Source organism: Zootoca vivipara, chromosome 3, assembly GCF_965207765.1.
Source record: "Zootoca vivipara chromosome 3, rZooViv2.hap1.1, whole genome shotgun sequence".
In the NCBI taxonomy this organism is placed as follows: domain Eukaryota; kingdom Metazoa; phylum Chordata; class Lepidosauria; order Squamata; family Lacertidae; genus Zootoca; species Zootoca vivipara.
Window position 1 is genome coordinate 55028925 of NC_142586.1, and position 18125 is coordinate 55047049.

Below are 18125 nucleotides of genomic sequence, written 5' to 3' on the forward strand. Positions count from 1 at the left end.
GAGCACTTGGGGCAATAGCACAGATGCCACAGCTACACTTTCAATCTAGGAGCTGGATTGAGAAGGGGGAGGGCGGGCAGTGAGAGGAAGCGGTCGGTAAAATGATTTAAGATACCCAGGATATAATGGGATGAGTTGGAGAAGCCAACATTTGTTATGTTAGAGGACAGGAGTATTAGGATTGTGGTTGACAAATCTTTAGCTGCTTGAATGGTTTAGGACTGCATTCAGCTTTCTGAGCCTATTAGTATCTTCTTGATTCCCAGTTTTGCAGATTTCTGGGGATTTCTACGCGACATATGGGTAGCATTAAGAGCATTAAAGATTTATAAATTTGTATCATCACGATAAAGCGCACGGAGAGATGAAATATGCACATGGCTGGGGTGTAATCCTCATACTGCTCAGGCTTGAATTAAACCAAAGACCCATTCATAGTCTAATACTATTAAAGAGAAACAAGAGAAAGAAATATCATTTAAGTTTATTTATACTAGCTTCAGGTGCCATGAACATAGCCCCAAGGCTTTCAATGTACAGTCGTACCTTGGATCTCAAACGCCTTAGGCTCCCGAAATCGGCTCCCAAACAATCGAAACCCAGAAGTGAGTGTTCCGGTTTTTGAGCAATTTTCGGAAGCCGAGCATCTGGCGTGGCTTCTGTGGCTTCCAATTGGCTGCAGGATGCTCCTGCTGTCAATCAGAAGCCGTGCCTTGGTTTCCAAACAGTAGTCGAATGGACTCCCGGAACACATTCTGTTTGAGAACCAAGGTACGACTATACAGTTTATACACAGTCCAAGTAAATACCCTGTTTTTACCCTGCCTACACAAACTGGCCCAATAATTCACTCACTGACATTTCATACATGTGACTCAACTATTTTAAAAAGAAGTGATTGTTATTTTTCAATCCCTACACAAAGTGTCAATATGAAGGATGGAATTTCTTATCATGGATCTTCATTCATTTCTCTAATTCAATGGCAAAGCCATTCCAGTCAGTAGAATTCCATGTACATGAATTGTCATCATATACCTATATGTCAGCTATTCAGTGTAATCTGTAACTTAGTGTGACACTTAATACTACCTGTGTATCTAACTGGTTAAATACAAATTGAGTGCATACAGGATACGAAGCTTGCTATTTATTTTTAGTAAACAACTCCCACTAGGGAGCATAAAAAACAAATCTGGTTTCAAGTAGATGCTCTTTGAATACAAACAAATCCACAAAGAATATAATTCTTCTGGGAAACACACTAGACGGCATGTCACAACATAAATAAAAGTGTGCATCAATATTTTATATATCCTGTGGGAAAACTGACACTACCCTTCAAAGATGTTTAACCACACTGAAAATAAGTTGAGAACTGTGTATCTCACAACCTAATTTCTAATAGAAGTCTCTTTATCAGGTATTTTATAAACCTACTTCTCCGCTCCTCTGATGATCTTTTTGCACAATTCACTGAGAAGTGTGCAATTACACAGCCCAATTATACAGCTAGCAGATAAGAAATGGCATATAATTTTTGGATTAGTACTAACTTCATTAAAAGTACTTTCATAAATAAGAAACACAGCCTGACTGACATTACTGTCAGGCTTATTTTGCAAGAAAATAATGAAGTCCAATGTCACAACAGGGAAAGTGCCATATCTGAGTGGTAGAGCCTCTGCTCTGTGTGTAGAAGGTCTCAGGTTCAATCCCTGACATCTAGGTAGGGCTGGGAGACGCCTCTGCCTGAAACCATGGGCATCGGACAACCTGTGTAAGCAGGCCTGATGGTGTGACTCAGTACCAGCCAGCTTTCTATGTTCCAATAAAGGCAAAAATGGTTGCAGGGATGCAAACCAATAAAGTTTCAGAGAACTTCATTTAAAAGCGAAGCAGACTAAAGAATAGGATACAGTTTACTGCAAACAGAACTAATATGGTTTCCCACCCAGAGTGGTTGGGGAAACCCAGTCGGATGGGCGGGATACTACCACCACCACTAATAATAATAATATTAATAATAGTCGTCTGCTCAGAAATCAAAGAGTCAAACAAGTTGACCCCCCTCCTTCAAGGATTCAGTCTACACCCACTGGCTGCACAAACTGAAAAGTATCCATAACAACAGGAACAGATGTCTCACCTTCATGGGAAAATGTACTTGTCAACTCAGGGAAAAGAAGAATTCAAGGATTAAAAAAAAGTGTTTTGTGGGAAATGGTTTGTTTTATTAAATATGTTTCAGTCAAATAGCATGATTGGTTTCCTCCATCAACTCATGAGACTCTATGGAGTAATATTACAGACTGACTGAATTATTTTTCCCCCTTTTCTTTATGCTTGGCTAGTTGTTTATTTCTATGATGGTTCCCTGATTGCTTCACTTAAGTGTTTATTAGTGCGTTGTGGGTTGTATATTTGTGGGAGATTTAGTTGCCTATTTGTTTTGCTCTTCTGTTTCTTGTAACCAAATGTATAGGTATGTATGTGTTGAGTTTTTACTGGTTTTTTCGTTTGCTCATTTTTCCTTGATATGGAAGGTTTTAACAAACATTTCTTAAAACATTCGTCCCTTGCCTGACTTTATGGTCCCTACCCCAAAAACAGATCTCACCATAGTGAGAGAGACTTCAACCTGTGTGCTTGCTGTCTACTGTCCAGGCATTCATTGCTTATGGGCAGTTTATGGGCAGTTCTTTATCTACGGACTCAGTTCAGATAGTCATTCAAACAGAGACTCTTTTAAACAGAGGACTGTCCTCTGTCAAACAGCTACCCCAGTCTCCCTGTTCCTTTCCTATGCACAAACTTGCAACAGCATATGAAAAGTAGGTCCTATTGCTTGTTGTTTGGGCTTGAAAATGAATTTAGATTTTACACAGGAATTTGTGCCTTTTCAAAAACCATGCATGTTTTAAAAACAAGGCTATCAATTAATGGCTGGGTGTCACCAATACCTCTCTGCATTATTTTAAAAACTGTTCCATATGAAAACTTCTTTGGGAAGTTATTTCACTCTGTCAACATGCAGTGTGTCTTATGAAACAGCTCTAGGTTCTGAGCCACACTTAAATATGTACAACAGTGACAAAAAAGCATTTGGGGAAGGGCCCAAGAACATAAAATTACTTCTGTGTTTATATGTAACCACCCTTAAAATGTAATGCAATTAGAGTTATCTGGAAACATTAAGTGGCTCACCGCTGGCTGACGGACAGGCTTGTAAATTGTATTAGAGAAGGGAACAAGCCTATTGCAGAGTTTGGGAAAGTTGCCAAAGTAGCCTGCAAAGTGATTTCTGGTCCTTGCTTTTTATTGCTTGTGATTATGTGATGTGTTTATCAGAATAATTTGATTTCATATTTCCCACTCTGGGCAATGCTCCAAGCCTCAGAGGTATTAAGTAATTTAAAATTTGCCGTAGGTGTCCATAGAAAGGAACCTTGAATTGCCAAGAGCAGCTTGCTATGAAAAAAATTACCAAAAACAACAACAACATGAAATTCACTGGAAACTCTTATACCAAAAGGTTTGGAGGAAAGTGCTATCTTGGAAGAGCGGCGGTGGGGGTGGGGGTGGGGAATGATCAGGATCAACCTGCTCTATGAATTGCTGCTGTTTTACAACACCCCTCCCCCATTTTTATCGTGTTTATACCACCCCACTTCTCTGTACTGTATCCTCAAAATAACCCCATATGATGTATTAGGCTATGAGATAGGCATTACAACCAGGTTACCTTGTGAGTTTGGCTTGGGAGGTGGGAATTTGGATTTGACTGTGACTCTTTCCAGTTCCAAGACATTAAACAGAAAATGAAATCTTTTTTTGTGTGTCTTATCTGTAAAATCCTAAATAAAGAGGTGGCAACATGCAGCTATCCCACATTTGTACCTGGACATTAGCAATGGTTTCCTCTGGACAAGATTATGGTATTATAAAAGTCCAAGATGACGACTTTGCTTTGTTTGTTTTATGGCTTCAGAATCTCTAACATGATGGTTGGGGTGGGTGGCTAATGCTTCAAGTCGATACATTTTGATGATCCTATCTTGCATTTAAAAACCAATAGAGTGGTACCTTGGAACTTGAATGGCTTGGCTCCCGAACAAATCGGCTCCTGAATGCCGCAAACCCGGAAGTAAGTGTTCCAGTTTGTGGACGTTTTTCGGAAGCCAAATGTCCGATGCAGCTTCTGCTTGAGTGCAGGAAGCTCCTGCAGCCAATCGGATGCCGTGCCTTGGTTTTGGAATGGTTTCGGGAGTCGAATGGACTCCCAGAATGGATTAAGTTCAAGAAACAAGGTACCACTGTATATGAACAAGCTGTTTATTTGTGTACACAGCTTCTTCGCAAGCAAGCAAAACAGGAAGTCTACAATTAACCATAGATTTCATTTCAGCCAATCTGGGAACCTATGGTTACTAGCTTTGGAACAAGTCCAGATATTAAAATCAGTTTAACGTCCTAATTTGTTCAAATTCTGCTAACCATACGTTTTCAGTATAGATAAATCAGGAAACTGTGGTTCCTGGTTTGATCAAAACTCATGTGAAGGAGCTGCATGTGTGAATATGTGTGCAAGGCTCTTTCACATCTAAGCTATGATACATCTGAACCAGCTCACTTTCCAAATAAAAACTGGTGTAGCTTAGTGGACAGTGATCTGGGATTTCTGTGGTGTCATTTGAATCTTACTTTAGGAGCACACCTTCATTGGCAACTGGCTATAGTAATACTGAATAACAACCCAGGGTTTTTATAAGGTGGGCTGGCATCCATCCATCTCAGGAGACAATAGAGGAGTGTCCCTTTGAAGGTAAAGTCAAACTGCTGAAAGCTATCTGCTGTGGCTGTAGAGTCTGATACAGGACAGAAATGATTGTTGCAACTGGGGTAAATGAAAGGGTAATGAATACTAACTTAAAAACATGCTCACATACAGGAGTTTACTATAACTTTGAAGTTACATTGGTTACACAAGAAGTTACCCTTCCCTTAAGCATTTATTCTAGAAATCTGTTTCATCTATGTTAGCAAATCTGGAATACTTTGCTCTTTTCCTGGAGATAGTTGCTGATTATATCAACAAATGCATAGAATGAGTGTACACCAAGATGTGACAAGTACTATTTGATTATTTAATAGTACTCCTCCATGTTTTCTCTGCTTGAATGCAGCATCTAATTCTGTCTAATCATTCTATAAAGTGAACTCAGTAATGAGTGCTGTAAACACAGAGCAGAAGGCGAGAACATGAGTTCTAAGTTCTTATCTGAAGATGCAACTTTTAAAGATTAAACTGTTGTATAAGGAGAAACTGAAATTAACCTGCCAGTGAGCTATCCATTTGCTTTAGATCCACGTTATTCAGTTTTCCATTCTTATTTTTAAAAAGGCAATTTAAAAAACAAGAAATAGCTACATGATCAGCCCTAACAAGAGCAGAAAAATGGAGTGATGTCCTAGTGCTTATACTAGCTTAAGATGGAACCAAAATGACAGAGGAACATCACAAACTGTCATGTTATACCACACCGCAGTGCTGTCCTGCTGCCTCAAATAATTTCTCTCTTAGAAGTTATACAGCTGCCTAATTCTCCAGCTCATCACAAGAAATGGAACCTACCAACCCCTGAGAAACATGTTTTCTAACACGCCAGTTCCCCCCCCCCAATAAGCACCTCTCCTCCTCAAAACCAGAAACCAAAGCATCCAGGAGGCCCCACTCTGTCACATATGTAGATGTCAAGAGGATTCCAAACATTTACTGGCACTATATCTGAGCTCCAAGTACAAATTCACAGTAACAGAACTGTCACATTGAAAAAGCTCCAAAGTAAGTTATCAAAGTTCAGAGGGGGAAAGCCTCTTACCTTTGGTAGCAATTCGAACACACTGAGTTTTGGTCTCCTGTTAAGGAGAAAAATGGGAGAAAAATGCAATTAGCACCAGTAGCTTGGTAAGTGCAGTGAAAGTTAGTTTAGGTCACTGTGCAAACACACTTATGAACTACTTACATATACAATGAATAAGGCATGGCATGGTCAACACTTGTGATAGTGAAAGTATACTGCAGAGCTAAGTAAGGGCCTGAAATTCCTTTCATATATGTATATGTACTTTTACAGGCTGGGCTTCTAATCTATCAAGATCTCTGGCACACTCAGTGAATTGACTCCAGGTAAGCAGAAAGGCTTCTAGTTTAGGTTCACCCATGGCAACGTCAATTTTCTTTGCAGTCTTCTCAGCAATGAGAGAATCCCACGCTATTAACGAGCCACTGAAAAGTACAGGAAGGGTAAGAAGGAAGGATGTACCTCTGTATGTCCGTGTTAAGCAGGTGCTTTCACTGTACTATTGACATTAAGTGGGTATTTTTGCTATGCTGCCTTATGTCAACAGTACCAGATGCTGCGAATTGCAGGTAAAGAGAGTGCTGTTGGGCTCAGGTCCAACTTTCAGCCTTCCCATCGGTACTGGTTGGCCACCATGAGTACAAGATGCTGGACTAGATGAGCCATTGGCCTGATCTAGCAGCCTCTTCTGATGCTCTTACAGCTTTAGAAGCCTGTTGAAAACTTTTCTGTTTCAGCAAGCCTATCCAGACACTTGATTTAGTTGCATTTGTTTTCATGCTTTATTGATTTTATCTCTGTTTTTAATGATGGTAATATGCATACAGTACTTGTTTTTCATTTGGTCTGTGTGTTTTAGTCATATTTTATATGCAGTTGGACTTGTACACTGCTTGGATAACACCCCCCCCCCAAAAAAGGTGGTCTATAAATATAAATAAATAGCAAAATGTAGCAAAATGTGGGCTAGATGTAGGGAAATGTTAGAGCCTGTGATAAAATTCATCAAGTCTAAGGCATCAAGCTGAAAGTTCTGTACTATTTCATTTTCCCACCACATGTGGAAGAAGGTGCCCCTTCCACCATAGACTGTAAACCATGTTTAAAGCTAGGTCATGTGTCACCAGCATGGGATTTAATAAAACATCTATTTTGTAGTGGCACATAATGAAATACTTAGATAGGGCCTCCCAGATTCCTGTAATCTTTTTACCTCCAGCTTCATTTGCAAATTTGATTTCCTAATATCAGAATGAAATTATTCTAAAACTATCCATTTTTATTTATATTTTTTTAAAAAACCACATGAGTTTCTCCCATCAGGAAAATCCTCCAGTTCCACAGCTATTCTAGCACACAAATTCACAAGCTGTGACATTTTCCTCATCTTGCTATGATAAACAGCTAATTCTTATAATTATAGACATTAGGCGAGGCTTCATTCTAGAGCCTCAAAGGCAAAGTCATTGATAGCTGTGATCTCTTCATTACTAGCTGCAGCTGAAATCCAAATGGCAGGGTAGAAATCACTTTGGTTTCTTTTGAAAGCAGATTAACCTTCCCGAAGCCTATCAGCCTAGGTGCAATCTCCCCCAAATCCCTCCTCTCCACCTCCTCGCTCCTCAGGCATCTGCTACTGGGGCACAATAACCAGGAGACAGAGATTTCATACAAGACTATACTTAATTCTCAAATTGAAGTTTTAAATATCTCTGCCACTGTTCCAAATGCCGTTTCCTCCCTTTCCCATACCGCATTTCAGTTTACAAAAGGAAAATGATTCAGTGGCAGCAGCAGCATGGGGCTTATCAAGTCATGTTGCTTTTCACACCTAGAGCTGCCTGCAGTATTTAACTTCCTGTTGCTTTGTTCTCTATCAATATGCATACTGAAATAGAAGCAGTGCTGTATGGTGTCAAGATATCAAATGGGGAGGAAATAGCAATGGCGATCGGCAGCCATACCTTTCCTACCAGCACAGTGGTCAAGCAATTTGGAAGCAAACCTATATACTGATGCTTTTCACAAACATGTAGCTGCTATGGGAGTTACAGTGGCTTTTTAAAAACAAACTTATTTTTTTTCTGATTTGATGTTCGGCATGTGGGGCACTGCTTTATTAGGCCTGCTGAGGAAGCTGGGTTTTGTTTATCCTGAAGCAATTTAATCTCCTGAACTACCTGAGCACTGAGAACAGTAGGAGGGGCATTATTTTCCTTGGAACGTGGAAACATACATGGCTGAAAATTATTTTACTGACGCTACTGGCCTAAAGAAACGTACTAAATTTTCAAACAGTAATAGTTGCTGTGGGGGAAATGGTGTGTGGAATATGAATGGCACAGAGCCATGACGTTTGAAAATGGAAACCACAGAAAGGGTTTGCAAAACAAGAACCCAACAACTTTGGCCTACATCTAGATGCTCTAGGCCAGGCATTCCCAAACTTCGGCTCTCCAGATGTTTTGGACTACAATTCCCATCATCCCTGACCACTGGTCCTGTTAGCTAGGGATCATAGGAGTTGTAGGCCAAAACATCTGGAGGGCTGCAGTTTGGAGGTGCCTGCTCTAGGCAGGGTGAGATGGCCTGCCTCTGGTGGCAGATATGAAGATACCGCTAAAGGGAAGCGAACGGTCTATTTAGGCGATATTTTTCACCCATAATGTCATTTGAATTTTTCACACCAGGAACAAAAACATATTGAGCAACCTCTGGACATGAGTCTAGGTCTATACATACACAGAAGCTGTTTCACTGGGTGGATTTAGGTTGCTGTTTAAAACTTTGCTGCTCTCTGTTTTAGTAGGAGGGGTGTTTTTTGTGTGTGATATTTTTATTTTACTGCAGTTTGCTACCTCAGTTTGGAAAGACAGGATCAAAATGTTTTCAAGAAATAAAAGCAAATGTGACTTTTGACTTCTCTCCACCACCCCTCCAACAAGTCTGTATGGTGCTCAACAAGCCTCTTTTGATATAGGCTAGGGAAATCGAAAGTTGTTTACTGTGCACACCTGGGTGGAGGGATTGCTGTATGAAAGGAACAAGTCAAAAGCTCAGTGCTGCTCATGTGCAAGCTAGTTGTCTGTGTCATGAAGATCTTTCTGGACCAAGGCCTTGGCCTGATAGTCCAAATAACCTCTAGCAACAGATCTGATTTTTCCCCAGAAGAAAATTCAGGGAGGTGCCTACCTTCTCGACACTGCTCATGGCTTGGAAGTAGATGTTATATCCTTTACGGGGAGCCAACGGTGGGTTCCAGAAGCCTTGGTAAGTTCTGTTATCACCAACCGTGAAAGGAGCTGGTTCAGGAAGGTTACCAGGTGGCAATTCTGCAGCAAAATAATATGGCGAGCCACTGCTCAGAGCATTTTGATATGTGACAGGAATCTGGTAGCAGTCCATTGCACCTGTTTCTCGTTTTGTCCGATGAGGATGCAGCTCTTCAACAACAATCTGATAGGCGCTGCAAAAAGCCAAGAGAAAAACATGACTTATAAGAGGATGCCAGACGGACAGCACACAACACTATATCATGTAACTATGTTGCGCCAAATAGCACCACACTCAGCTCAGAAGCGCAAGTCGAGGAGAGAAGCAGGTTTAAAAATGGCAGCTTATACTTCCCGTAACCAAATCACATTCACCAATAGGCCCCGAGTGGAAGGTGGTAATTTTATTTCTCCTAATTTTAATTTCAGCTCTCTCCTTTTATTTTCACAGCAGCATCGCTCTCAGCCTCCCTTACCCAAAAGATCTAATGGAACAGGAAAGCCTTTCTCATCACTGATGTAGACTTTGAACTATTAAGCAGACCAGGACTGGATCTTACATTAAGCGCAGACATTTTTAATATATTAATCCTTCTGCTTGATAATTTGCAGCATTTGAAGTCAGCATTTGCCTTTGAAAGGATATTATAGAAAGCTCGGCTTCAAGGCCCGCCGTGGCAGCCTCCAAGCAATGCCTGAAGCACCAATTTGCTGTTGTCATATTACTAGAGACAGAAGCGCGGCGACAGGCATCTCCACCTTTTGACCTTGCTGTGGCATCCAACTTGGCTCACAGCTATGCAGATCTAAAGTATAAGCGACATCCTGTAATACAAGCACAGATGGACGGAAATCTGTCCACTCCCTGCAAATAGTCTGACTCCTTTCCCTACAGTTGCCACTGACAAAAACGTTACAAATTGCTAGAGCAGATGGCATCTAGCCTATTAAAGAAAAAAGGACAAAAAAAAGCTAACCCCAAAACAAACTTCAGCCTAAACTCGCCAATACCTTCCTCGCAATGACAGCTCTTGGTCATTCCTCATAAAAATCTCATTTTACCAGGGAATGTAATTATAGCTCTTCTTTTCCCCATAGAGGAAAGAGGCAAACAACTGAAACATTAGACTAATTGATAATCAGCAATTGGATGTTCTGTTAGAAAGTGCTATAAAGGACAAAGTTGAATTGAGCTCCTGTTTTAAAAAGAACCGTGGCATTTTCAAGTACAGTACGTCAAAATCTCTTCCTCCCTAGACTCCCACAATGAAATGAAATGGGACCATATACAAAAAGATGGAGGTCCACATGCAATGCCGTATAGAAATCATTTGAGCTAGTTGGGATTCATGTAGGTGTAAGGGACATTTTTAGTTGCTTCTAATGCTCTGCTGCAGATGCTCACCACTCAAATTCCCATCAAACCCGATCAGCAGCCACGTTGGCTAGTCTGCTAGGAAGTCAACAACACCCACAGAGTCACAGGTTCAAAAAGGTAGCAAAAAGCAAAGTGACCATGACCTCAAGCAATGAGAAGCAGTGGGGGCAAACCGGAATAAAGGGGGGGGGGAGATGGGGAAGCTTATTCCATTAGGGTGATATCCAACCAAGTCATACTCAGAAAAGACCCACTCAAATTAGACTTAGTTGGAGACAATCCCCAATTTTCTTTTCAGATACATGAAAAGGTGTTAAATAATACATGCTTTATTCATTCCCTCCCTTAAGAATCTAGGCAGTAATGCGTTACAATCTAAGTTTTGCATAAGCAATTGGCTTTCCCTCTTGGGAACATTGGACATCTTAATGCTCGCCTCTGCAGACACTGCCACTCCTTTCTCGAGCGCTACCAACACAAAACAAATGACAAGACTTTTGCTCTCCAAAATGCCAGGAGATCAGTAAACTTGTCAATTCCAATATCTGGCCACTTTAGAAGAATAAAGCCCGAGGGAAGAGCGGAAGCAGGGTGAAGCGTGCGTATGAAATGTTTCATTTATTTATGATTCGATTTGTGTTTTAACATGAAACCAAGGTTTCATTCAAGGGAGGAGTTACAAACATTCATTATCTTTTAGGGAGGCAACAGAGGGAGTGTTCAATTTTTGCTATTTCAAGGGCACTGAAGCTTAATCCACCAAAAGAAGCAGACGAGGTGGTAAATCTGATGCTGGAGTGTGTCATTTCAGGGGGCAAACAGGAGATTGCCTGCTTTGAGGAGGGTGTACAGCACATATAAGACTAGTATATCAGGGGGAAGGGTTTGAAGAACATCTAGGTTTCAACTTGAAGTGAGTTTATTTTAACTGGATGAACAATCTATCATGAGAACGCTCCTCCCATAGTATAATCCTATAACAGTTTTATCACTTAATCTGCTATTTGCGCACACGCCTAAGCAGAATTCAGTCTTCAAATTTAACCAGCTATCTTCCTATGTTGTCCTGGAAAACAGAACACAGTGAGAGTAATGAAAGCCAGTGGGGTGCACTGCTCATCCTATAGGTTTTCGTAGAATGTAAGGACTACTCTTAGAGTGTAGTACTAATACATGGGAAATAAAACCCGTACTTGGCCATGAAACTCTCTAGAAGCTGACCTTGGGTCATCCACAGCCTCTTAGCCTAACCCATCTCACAGGATTGTTGTGAGGATAAAACAGAGAAGGAGAGAACTGTGGTGCGGTGGGATAGAAAGGTAATGAAATAATTTAAAATATCAGGCAGTTTAGAAATGCTTTTATATAAATAAAGAAAACAGCAATATAGCTCCACTAGTCTGAAAGGGGGTAGGGAAGGAGAAGGAGAAGGAGAAGGAGAAGGAGAAGGAGAAGGAGAAGGAGAAGGAGAAGGAGAAGGAGAAGAAGAAGAAGAAGAAGAAGAAGAAGAAGAAGAAGAAGAAGAAGAAAAATTTCTTAAAAAGGTAAAGATAAAGGGACCCCTGACCATTAGGTCCAGTCGTAACTGACTCTAGGGTTGCAGCGCTCATCTCGCGTTATTGGCTGAGGGAGCCAGCGTACAGCTTTCGGGTCATGTGGCCAGCATGACTAAGCTGCTTCTGGTGAACCAGAACAGCACACGGAAACGGCGTTTACCTTCCCGCCGGAGTGGTACCTATTTATCTACTTGCACTTTGATGTGCTTTCGAACTGCTAGGTTGGCAGGAGCTGGGACCGAGCAACAGGAGCTCACCCCATCACGGGGATTCGAACCGCCAACCTTCTGATTGGCAAGCCCTAGGCTCAGTGGTTTATCCCACAGCACCACTTGTGTCAGCAGAATATTAAAAACACAATAAAATATCAAACATTAAAAACTTCCCTAAACAGGGCTGCCTTCAGATGTCTTCTAAAAGTTGTGTAGTTCTTTATCTCCTTGACATCTGATGGGAGGGCGTTCTACAGGGCGGGTGCCACTACTGAGAAGGTCCTCTGCCTGGTTCCCTGTAACCTCACTTCTTGCAGTGAGGGAACCACCAGAAGGCCCTCGGCGCTGGACCTCAGTGTCTGGGCTAAACAATGGGGGTGGAGACGCTCCTTCAGGTAAACTGGGCCGAGGCCATTTAGGGCTTTAAAGGTCAGCACCAAAATTTCTAAGCACTTGAATTGTGCTTAGAAACATACCGGGAGCCAATGTAGATCTTTCAAGACCGGTGTTATAAGGTCTCGGCGGCCACTCTCAGTCACCAGTCTAGCTGCCGCATTCTGGATTAATTGGTCCTTACAATCATTCATTGGCAATTTCTTGCCACCTTTATTTATTAATTTTGGAGACACTGTTCAGTAGAGAGGCTTAAATAGTGCATGCTGCCACTGATAAGCAAATCACCTTTCTTTGCAGCACACTGATGAATAAATGTTTCTTCCTTACTGGCTGAGCTGAGAGCCTCCAGCTTGGTAAAAGTAAGGCTTAATATCTGATTATAAATACTGATTCATCCAGTCTCCCTTTGTATTTCATGTCTGCTGTTTGGCTTACAACTTCAGGAGGCCATAAAGAAAACTAGAGATTATGAGATAACGCTTGGCAGGCAAGACACGATTATGTCATGATTAGAGCTGTGACTACTGCCGCATGTTGCATCTTAAGGAATGATTGACGGCACCTGCAAATTTGAATTGGATTACCCAAACATCTGCTTCAAGAGGCATGTGCACGAAGCAGGCAAGGAATACAAGGGAGCATTTATATCAGGAAGGCTGACTCCTAAAACACATAATTAGATGCTGCATATTTAAATTGAGTAAGTTTGTTGAACTGTTTAACATTGGCATTTTCCCGAGAGATCGAGAATAGAAATGGGCTGTCAAAAATGCATCCTGAGATGTTCTGGTTTCAGAACGTCAGTTGGGACTTATCTTGCCACAACTAAGTAACCTGGAGCTAAGCTAGATAATTGTTTTAAAAAGAGCAGAAATTAGTGCCATAGTAAATAGGGAGCAGATGCTGCTGCACCATAAAAAGCTCCTCTATGTGAGGAGGGTCTCTAGCCCAACAAAGGGCCCTCCTCATATGGAAGAGCTCTGGGGTTTGCTCATATTCAATGGCTTGCATTCAATGCTTAAACAGCAGCTTAAATGTAGAATTGTTGACCAGTGACAGGGCCTTCTTGGTGGCAGCTCCTCGTTTGTGGAATGTACTCCCTAGAAAGTGCTTCTGTCTTCCTCATTAACAATGTTCAGGAGAAGCATAAAGAAATTCATGTGTACCCAGGTTGAAAGACTATGGTCCTGACAAGTTTGAAACCATTACATGTGAGGGTATGTGATTCTTTTAAAAATGTTTTTAAATGTTTTTAACAGGTTTTTTAAATAAATAAATAAATGTTTTCCATATGTTTTCATTTTATTTTTAACTGTAATGTTTTAACTTTTCTGTGTTTGCCACCAGGACTCCTTTGGAACAGAAACACAAACTATTAACATCAAAAGCTACAAAAATTAAACAAAAACAACTCTCACCACATTGTCTAGAGGTGAAACACAGATTTTTAAACTGAGATATCCAGACTACAGAAGTCATTTTAAATAACTTGCTGAAGCAAGAAACACCATCTTGCTTCATATGAAAACAAGGTTGTGCAAATTTTCTGAATTCTTCTGGCAAGTGGGGTTGCAGAGCATTGTCCCCTATGCATATGTATCCCCACCACTATTCCACCTTTTAACAACAGGGAACACACATCACCTGGGCCCAGGTATGTCCATGGCAGAAGGGGACTTGAACCTAGACCTCCCAAGTCTTTTACTGCTGAACCAGGAACATATAAGGGTTGCAGGTTTACTCAAATGTCAAGTCCTATCTGCATAGGATTGAGCATCTTCCATATTTCACAAATGCCATAAGTAGTACAAGATCAAATAATTAAACAAGACCTTGACTAAATCAAAGAAGCATTTCAATGCATCAGGTCTTGAATAACTAAGATTATTGATAATTGAAAATTTATTTTATTATCTAATCAAGGGGTAGCTAACCTGTGGCCTTACAGATGCTGTTGGATTCTAACTCCCATCATCTCTGCCCACTACCCATGCTAGATGGGGATGATGGAAGTTGTGGTCCAACAACCTCTGGAGGGACAGTAGCTGGCTACCCTGATCTAAATGTTTAGCCATAGACTTTAACTATAAAATGGTTTGCATATTGTGGTGCTGGTTGTTTTTTTACCTGATAGGAGCTCCTTTGGCTTGTGCTGGTCTCAGAAGCACAGTGATGGCTGTTTCATTGAAAGATGCATCAATACCTTCATAGTCTGGTAATGTGGGAGCTAATAAGAAGAAAAATAAAATCAGTCAAAACAGACAGCTTTTCTACCAGTTTCTACAATGTACAAACAATCACATTTCTCAATTGTGATCAGATGGTTGGGTTTTTTTTTTAGTGTTTTATGCTTTTTGTAAATTACTTTGATTCGCTTTTGTGAAGAAAGTGAATGATGAGGATGATGAATAATAATACTATTGTATTTCTGGAATGCATTGCATATTGGTTTTAATTGTTCTGAGAGAAGCATAATGACTAGAAGAGTGGTATATAATTTTTTGCGTATATTAATGAATGGAAATAATCTCAGTGGAAAAACTTGCAGTTAGACTCTTATGATCTGAAGAAATCATGGCCATTTTTATTCAGTGTTTCAACAAATGTTGCATAAGAAATACTCCTCAAGTAACAGCAGGAGCATATTGTGGAACTGTGTATCTATTATGTATAAACTGTCCTACCATGATCAATTTTTTCCCACTTAATTGATTGAAATTATGAAATGACGTGACAGTGATATGGCAGCCCAGGATGAAAGACATTAGCATTAACAGTTGCACATGGTAAAATAATTATAATTTTTCAGGTCTTCTGAAAACTTGAATCTATCATTCCTAAATTATTCATCTCTAGAAACCTGATGTTTAATCCCAGTCTTTCGAAACAGAATCACTTTTCTGTTGAGGCTGCCAGGTGATAAAGAACCACTATTCAAATGAAAGGATACCCTGCATTTCAACAGCAAGCAGCTTCTGACTCTCTTCTAACCCTTACACAGCTTTCTGTAGAACCAGGCTGTCTCCTCTCTGTACTGCAATTATGAACTGATTTCGGCATGTATCCGACAGAAAATTTTTTTTGCAGTTGCCATACATGTGGGAGTCTAGCGAATACTTGTTCCTTCTGAATACAGAACTCATTCATGATCCCATGTCTCATTTCTTGCTGTGAAAACCAACAACCAACTACCAGTATGTCCCGTCAGCATACAGATTTTTGCTTGCACAACAGGACTTTCTCCTTCACTGCGTATGCCCTACAGCCTCCCCAAATTTGCTCGAGAAGGTTTTATAAACCCCTAGAAAGTGCAAGGATTTCCATCCTTGCACTGATGGAACAAGAGATTTAGCGCTACTTTGGATTCTACCCATTTATTTCAAAATGTATGCGTTCAAGGCTAAGCTAACATGGTGTCTCCATAACTTTCTCAGACACAGGGAAACAGAAAGCTGGCCAATATTAAGTCAGACAAAGCTCAGTATTGTCTACAATGATTGGCACCAATTCTCCAGGACTTCATAAAGTGGTCTCACCCAGCCCTACCTGGAGGGTCCAGGGATTGAACTTGGGACCTCTTGTACATGAAGAAGATGCTCTACCACTGAGCTATGGTACTTCCCCATCTACAACTGCAATTCCTGAAATCCCTCAACACTGGCCATGATGGCTGGGGCTGATGGAATGTGAAATCCAACATCATCTGTGGCACTACGTTCTCCACCCCTGCATTAAATCCATGGCACAATGTAGGAGAATGAAAAAAGCAGGAACATTTTATGAAGATCGGGTTGACGATCTCCCAACATAGCTGGATCTAGTAAACATCCAATGCTCTTTAAGTGAATAATGTATAGCAACCTGGCCCAAAGTCAAAATGCTGTATCAGCGTGGCAAAATGTGTGTATCCCTTAATGGCCATGTTGATGATACAGAGAAACAGCAGCTGATGTAACACATTGCATTCATTTCCCAGGACTCCAGCACTCACTTCCAGTAGCTCTACAAAGCTCAGTTTCCAAAGAAGCCCAGAACCTTCTGCTAGGCTATTGAAGAACTGTGGCTGCCTTAGCCTCCTATTTGATATAACTCATATGCAAACACTACTTACCTATTTTGTGTTGTGCATAAAAGATAGCAAACACAGTAAAGTTTAATATAAAATTATGAACAACCTTAGAGGTGCATTCTTTTCATTTAGGCATCTCAGTTTGGATTTTAACACCAATTTTCATTATTCCTTCAGTAAAATAAATGAAATGGAACACACAGCTCATGCTGTATAAATAGTACCGTGGACATGGCTATATTGGTAGAGCATGAGACTCTTAAATCTCAGCATTGTTGGTTTGAGCCCCACATTGGGCAAACACATTCCTGCATTGCAGGGGATGGACTAGATTATCCTTCCAGCTTGACAACTCTATGATTCTGTGTGTATGTATAAGTGCACAAGAAGGTTGGCTATTCTTCTGCAAGGATGCAAAATAATCCAAATTACTCCATGTGGGTTTCAGACTGTGTATATAATCTCCTTTCTAAGTGTTTGCACACCTGAGCAGAATACTGTGCAAAACACTCTGTTATCTGTTACCATTCACTCATTATCACTTTTGCTGTCTAAAAGCAACAGGGAGAATTTGTCTCAGCACCAGGCAAAAAATATATCAGGTGGCCATACCACATTCACTCTTAAAGAGTACAGACATACATATGGAACATAGACGCATGGACATCTTTCTGTGTTTCTCTTATACATGCATGATTCACATATATACCTTTCCCTCTCTCCCACCTTTGCTAGAATTTTTCAGGTGAGTGCAAAGTAAATGCTGAAAGGGTGGACCGAGAGAGAGGGGTGAGGAGGGAGCATGGGAGGGACTAGTAAGTTTTGCATCATACCTCAAGTTCTAAAAACAGTAGAAACTTTATTTTTTTAAAAAAAATGAAAGCTTTGAATTTGAGGATTCTGGTTTATCCCAGGGGCACCAAAGAAGGCCTTTACAGAGTATGTTAACACACAAGGCGGGGAGACCGCATGAGTGCAGTAGGTCTCTCTCTCTACTGCCCCCCAGACCATCCCATTCATAGTCCACATGTTCAGGGGCAACTGTCTTCAGCAAGCAAGCCTCCAGTAGTTGTGGAGGCTCCCATGCCTGGAGTATCAGGGTTGCAAACATGCAGTTACCGTCTTTCCCACATTTTAAGACACCGTCTTATCACTTTTTTTCCTCAAAAAAACACTGGGTGGCTTATTTTCAGGGAATGTCTTACCGGTATTTTTATTACATCAGGAGCAGTGTCCCTCTTTCTCCCTGTCTCCCTGCGGGGCAGGACTCTTGACTGAAAGAAAATGACGGGCAACAGCCACCACCAAGCTCCATGAGAGGGAGTCTGAGGGAAGGGAGGTGTGTGCATCGCTGGCCCAGCCCTCTCTCCCCGGCCCT

General features: G+C 41.0%; 1 protein-coding gene across 8 annotated transcripts in view; it reads right to left on the reverse strand.

Annotated features, from left to right (window-relative positions):
- Nucleotides 1-18125, reverse strand: part of PTPRK (protein tyrosine phosphatase receptor type K) — a 340055-nt gene that overhangs the window by 61012 nt on the left and 260918 nt on the right. For all 8 annotated transcript variants that reach the window (XM_035109047.3, XM_035109045.3, XM_035109041.3 and 5 more), the window contains exons 11-13: nt 14806-14905; nt 9057-9330; nt 5883-5919 (exon numbers count right to left, since the gene is read on the reverse strand). In XM_035109047.3, coding sequence (XP_034964938.3) covers nt 5883-5919; nt 9057-9330; nt 14806-14905 — 411 coding nt within the window. The remainder of the gene's footprint in view (nt 1-5882; nt 5920-9056; nt 9331-14805; nt 14906-18125) is intronic.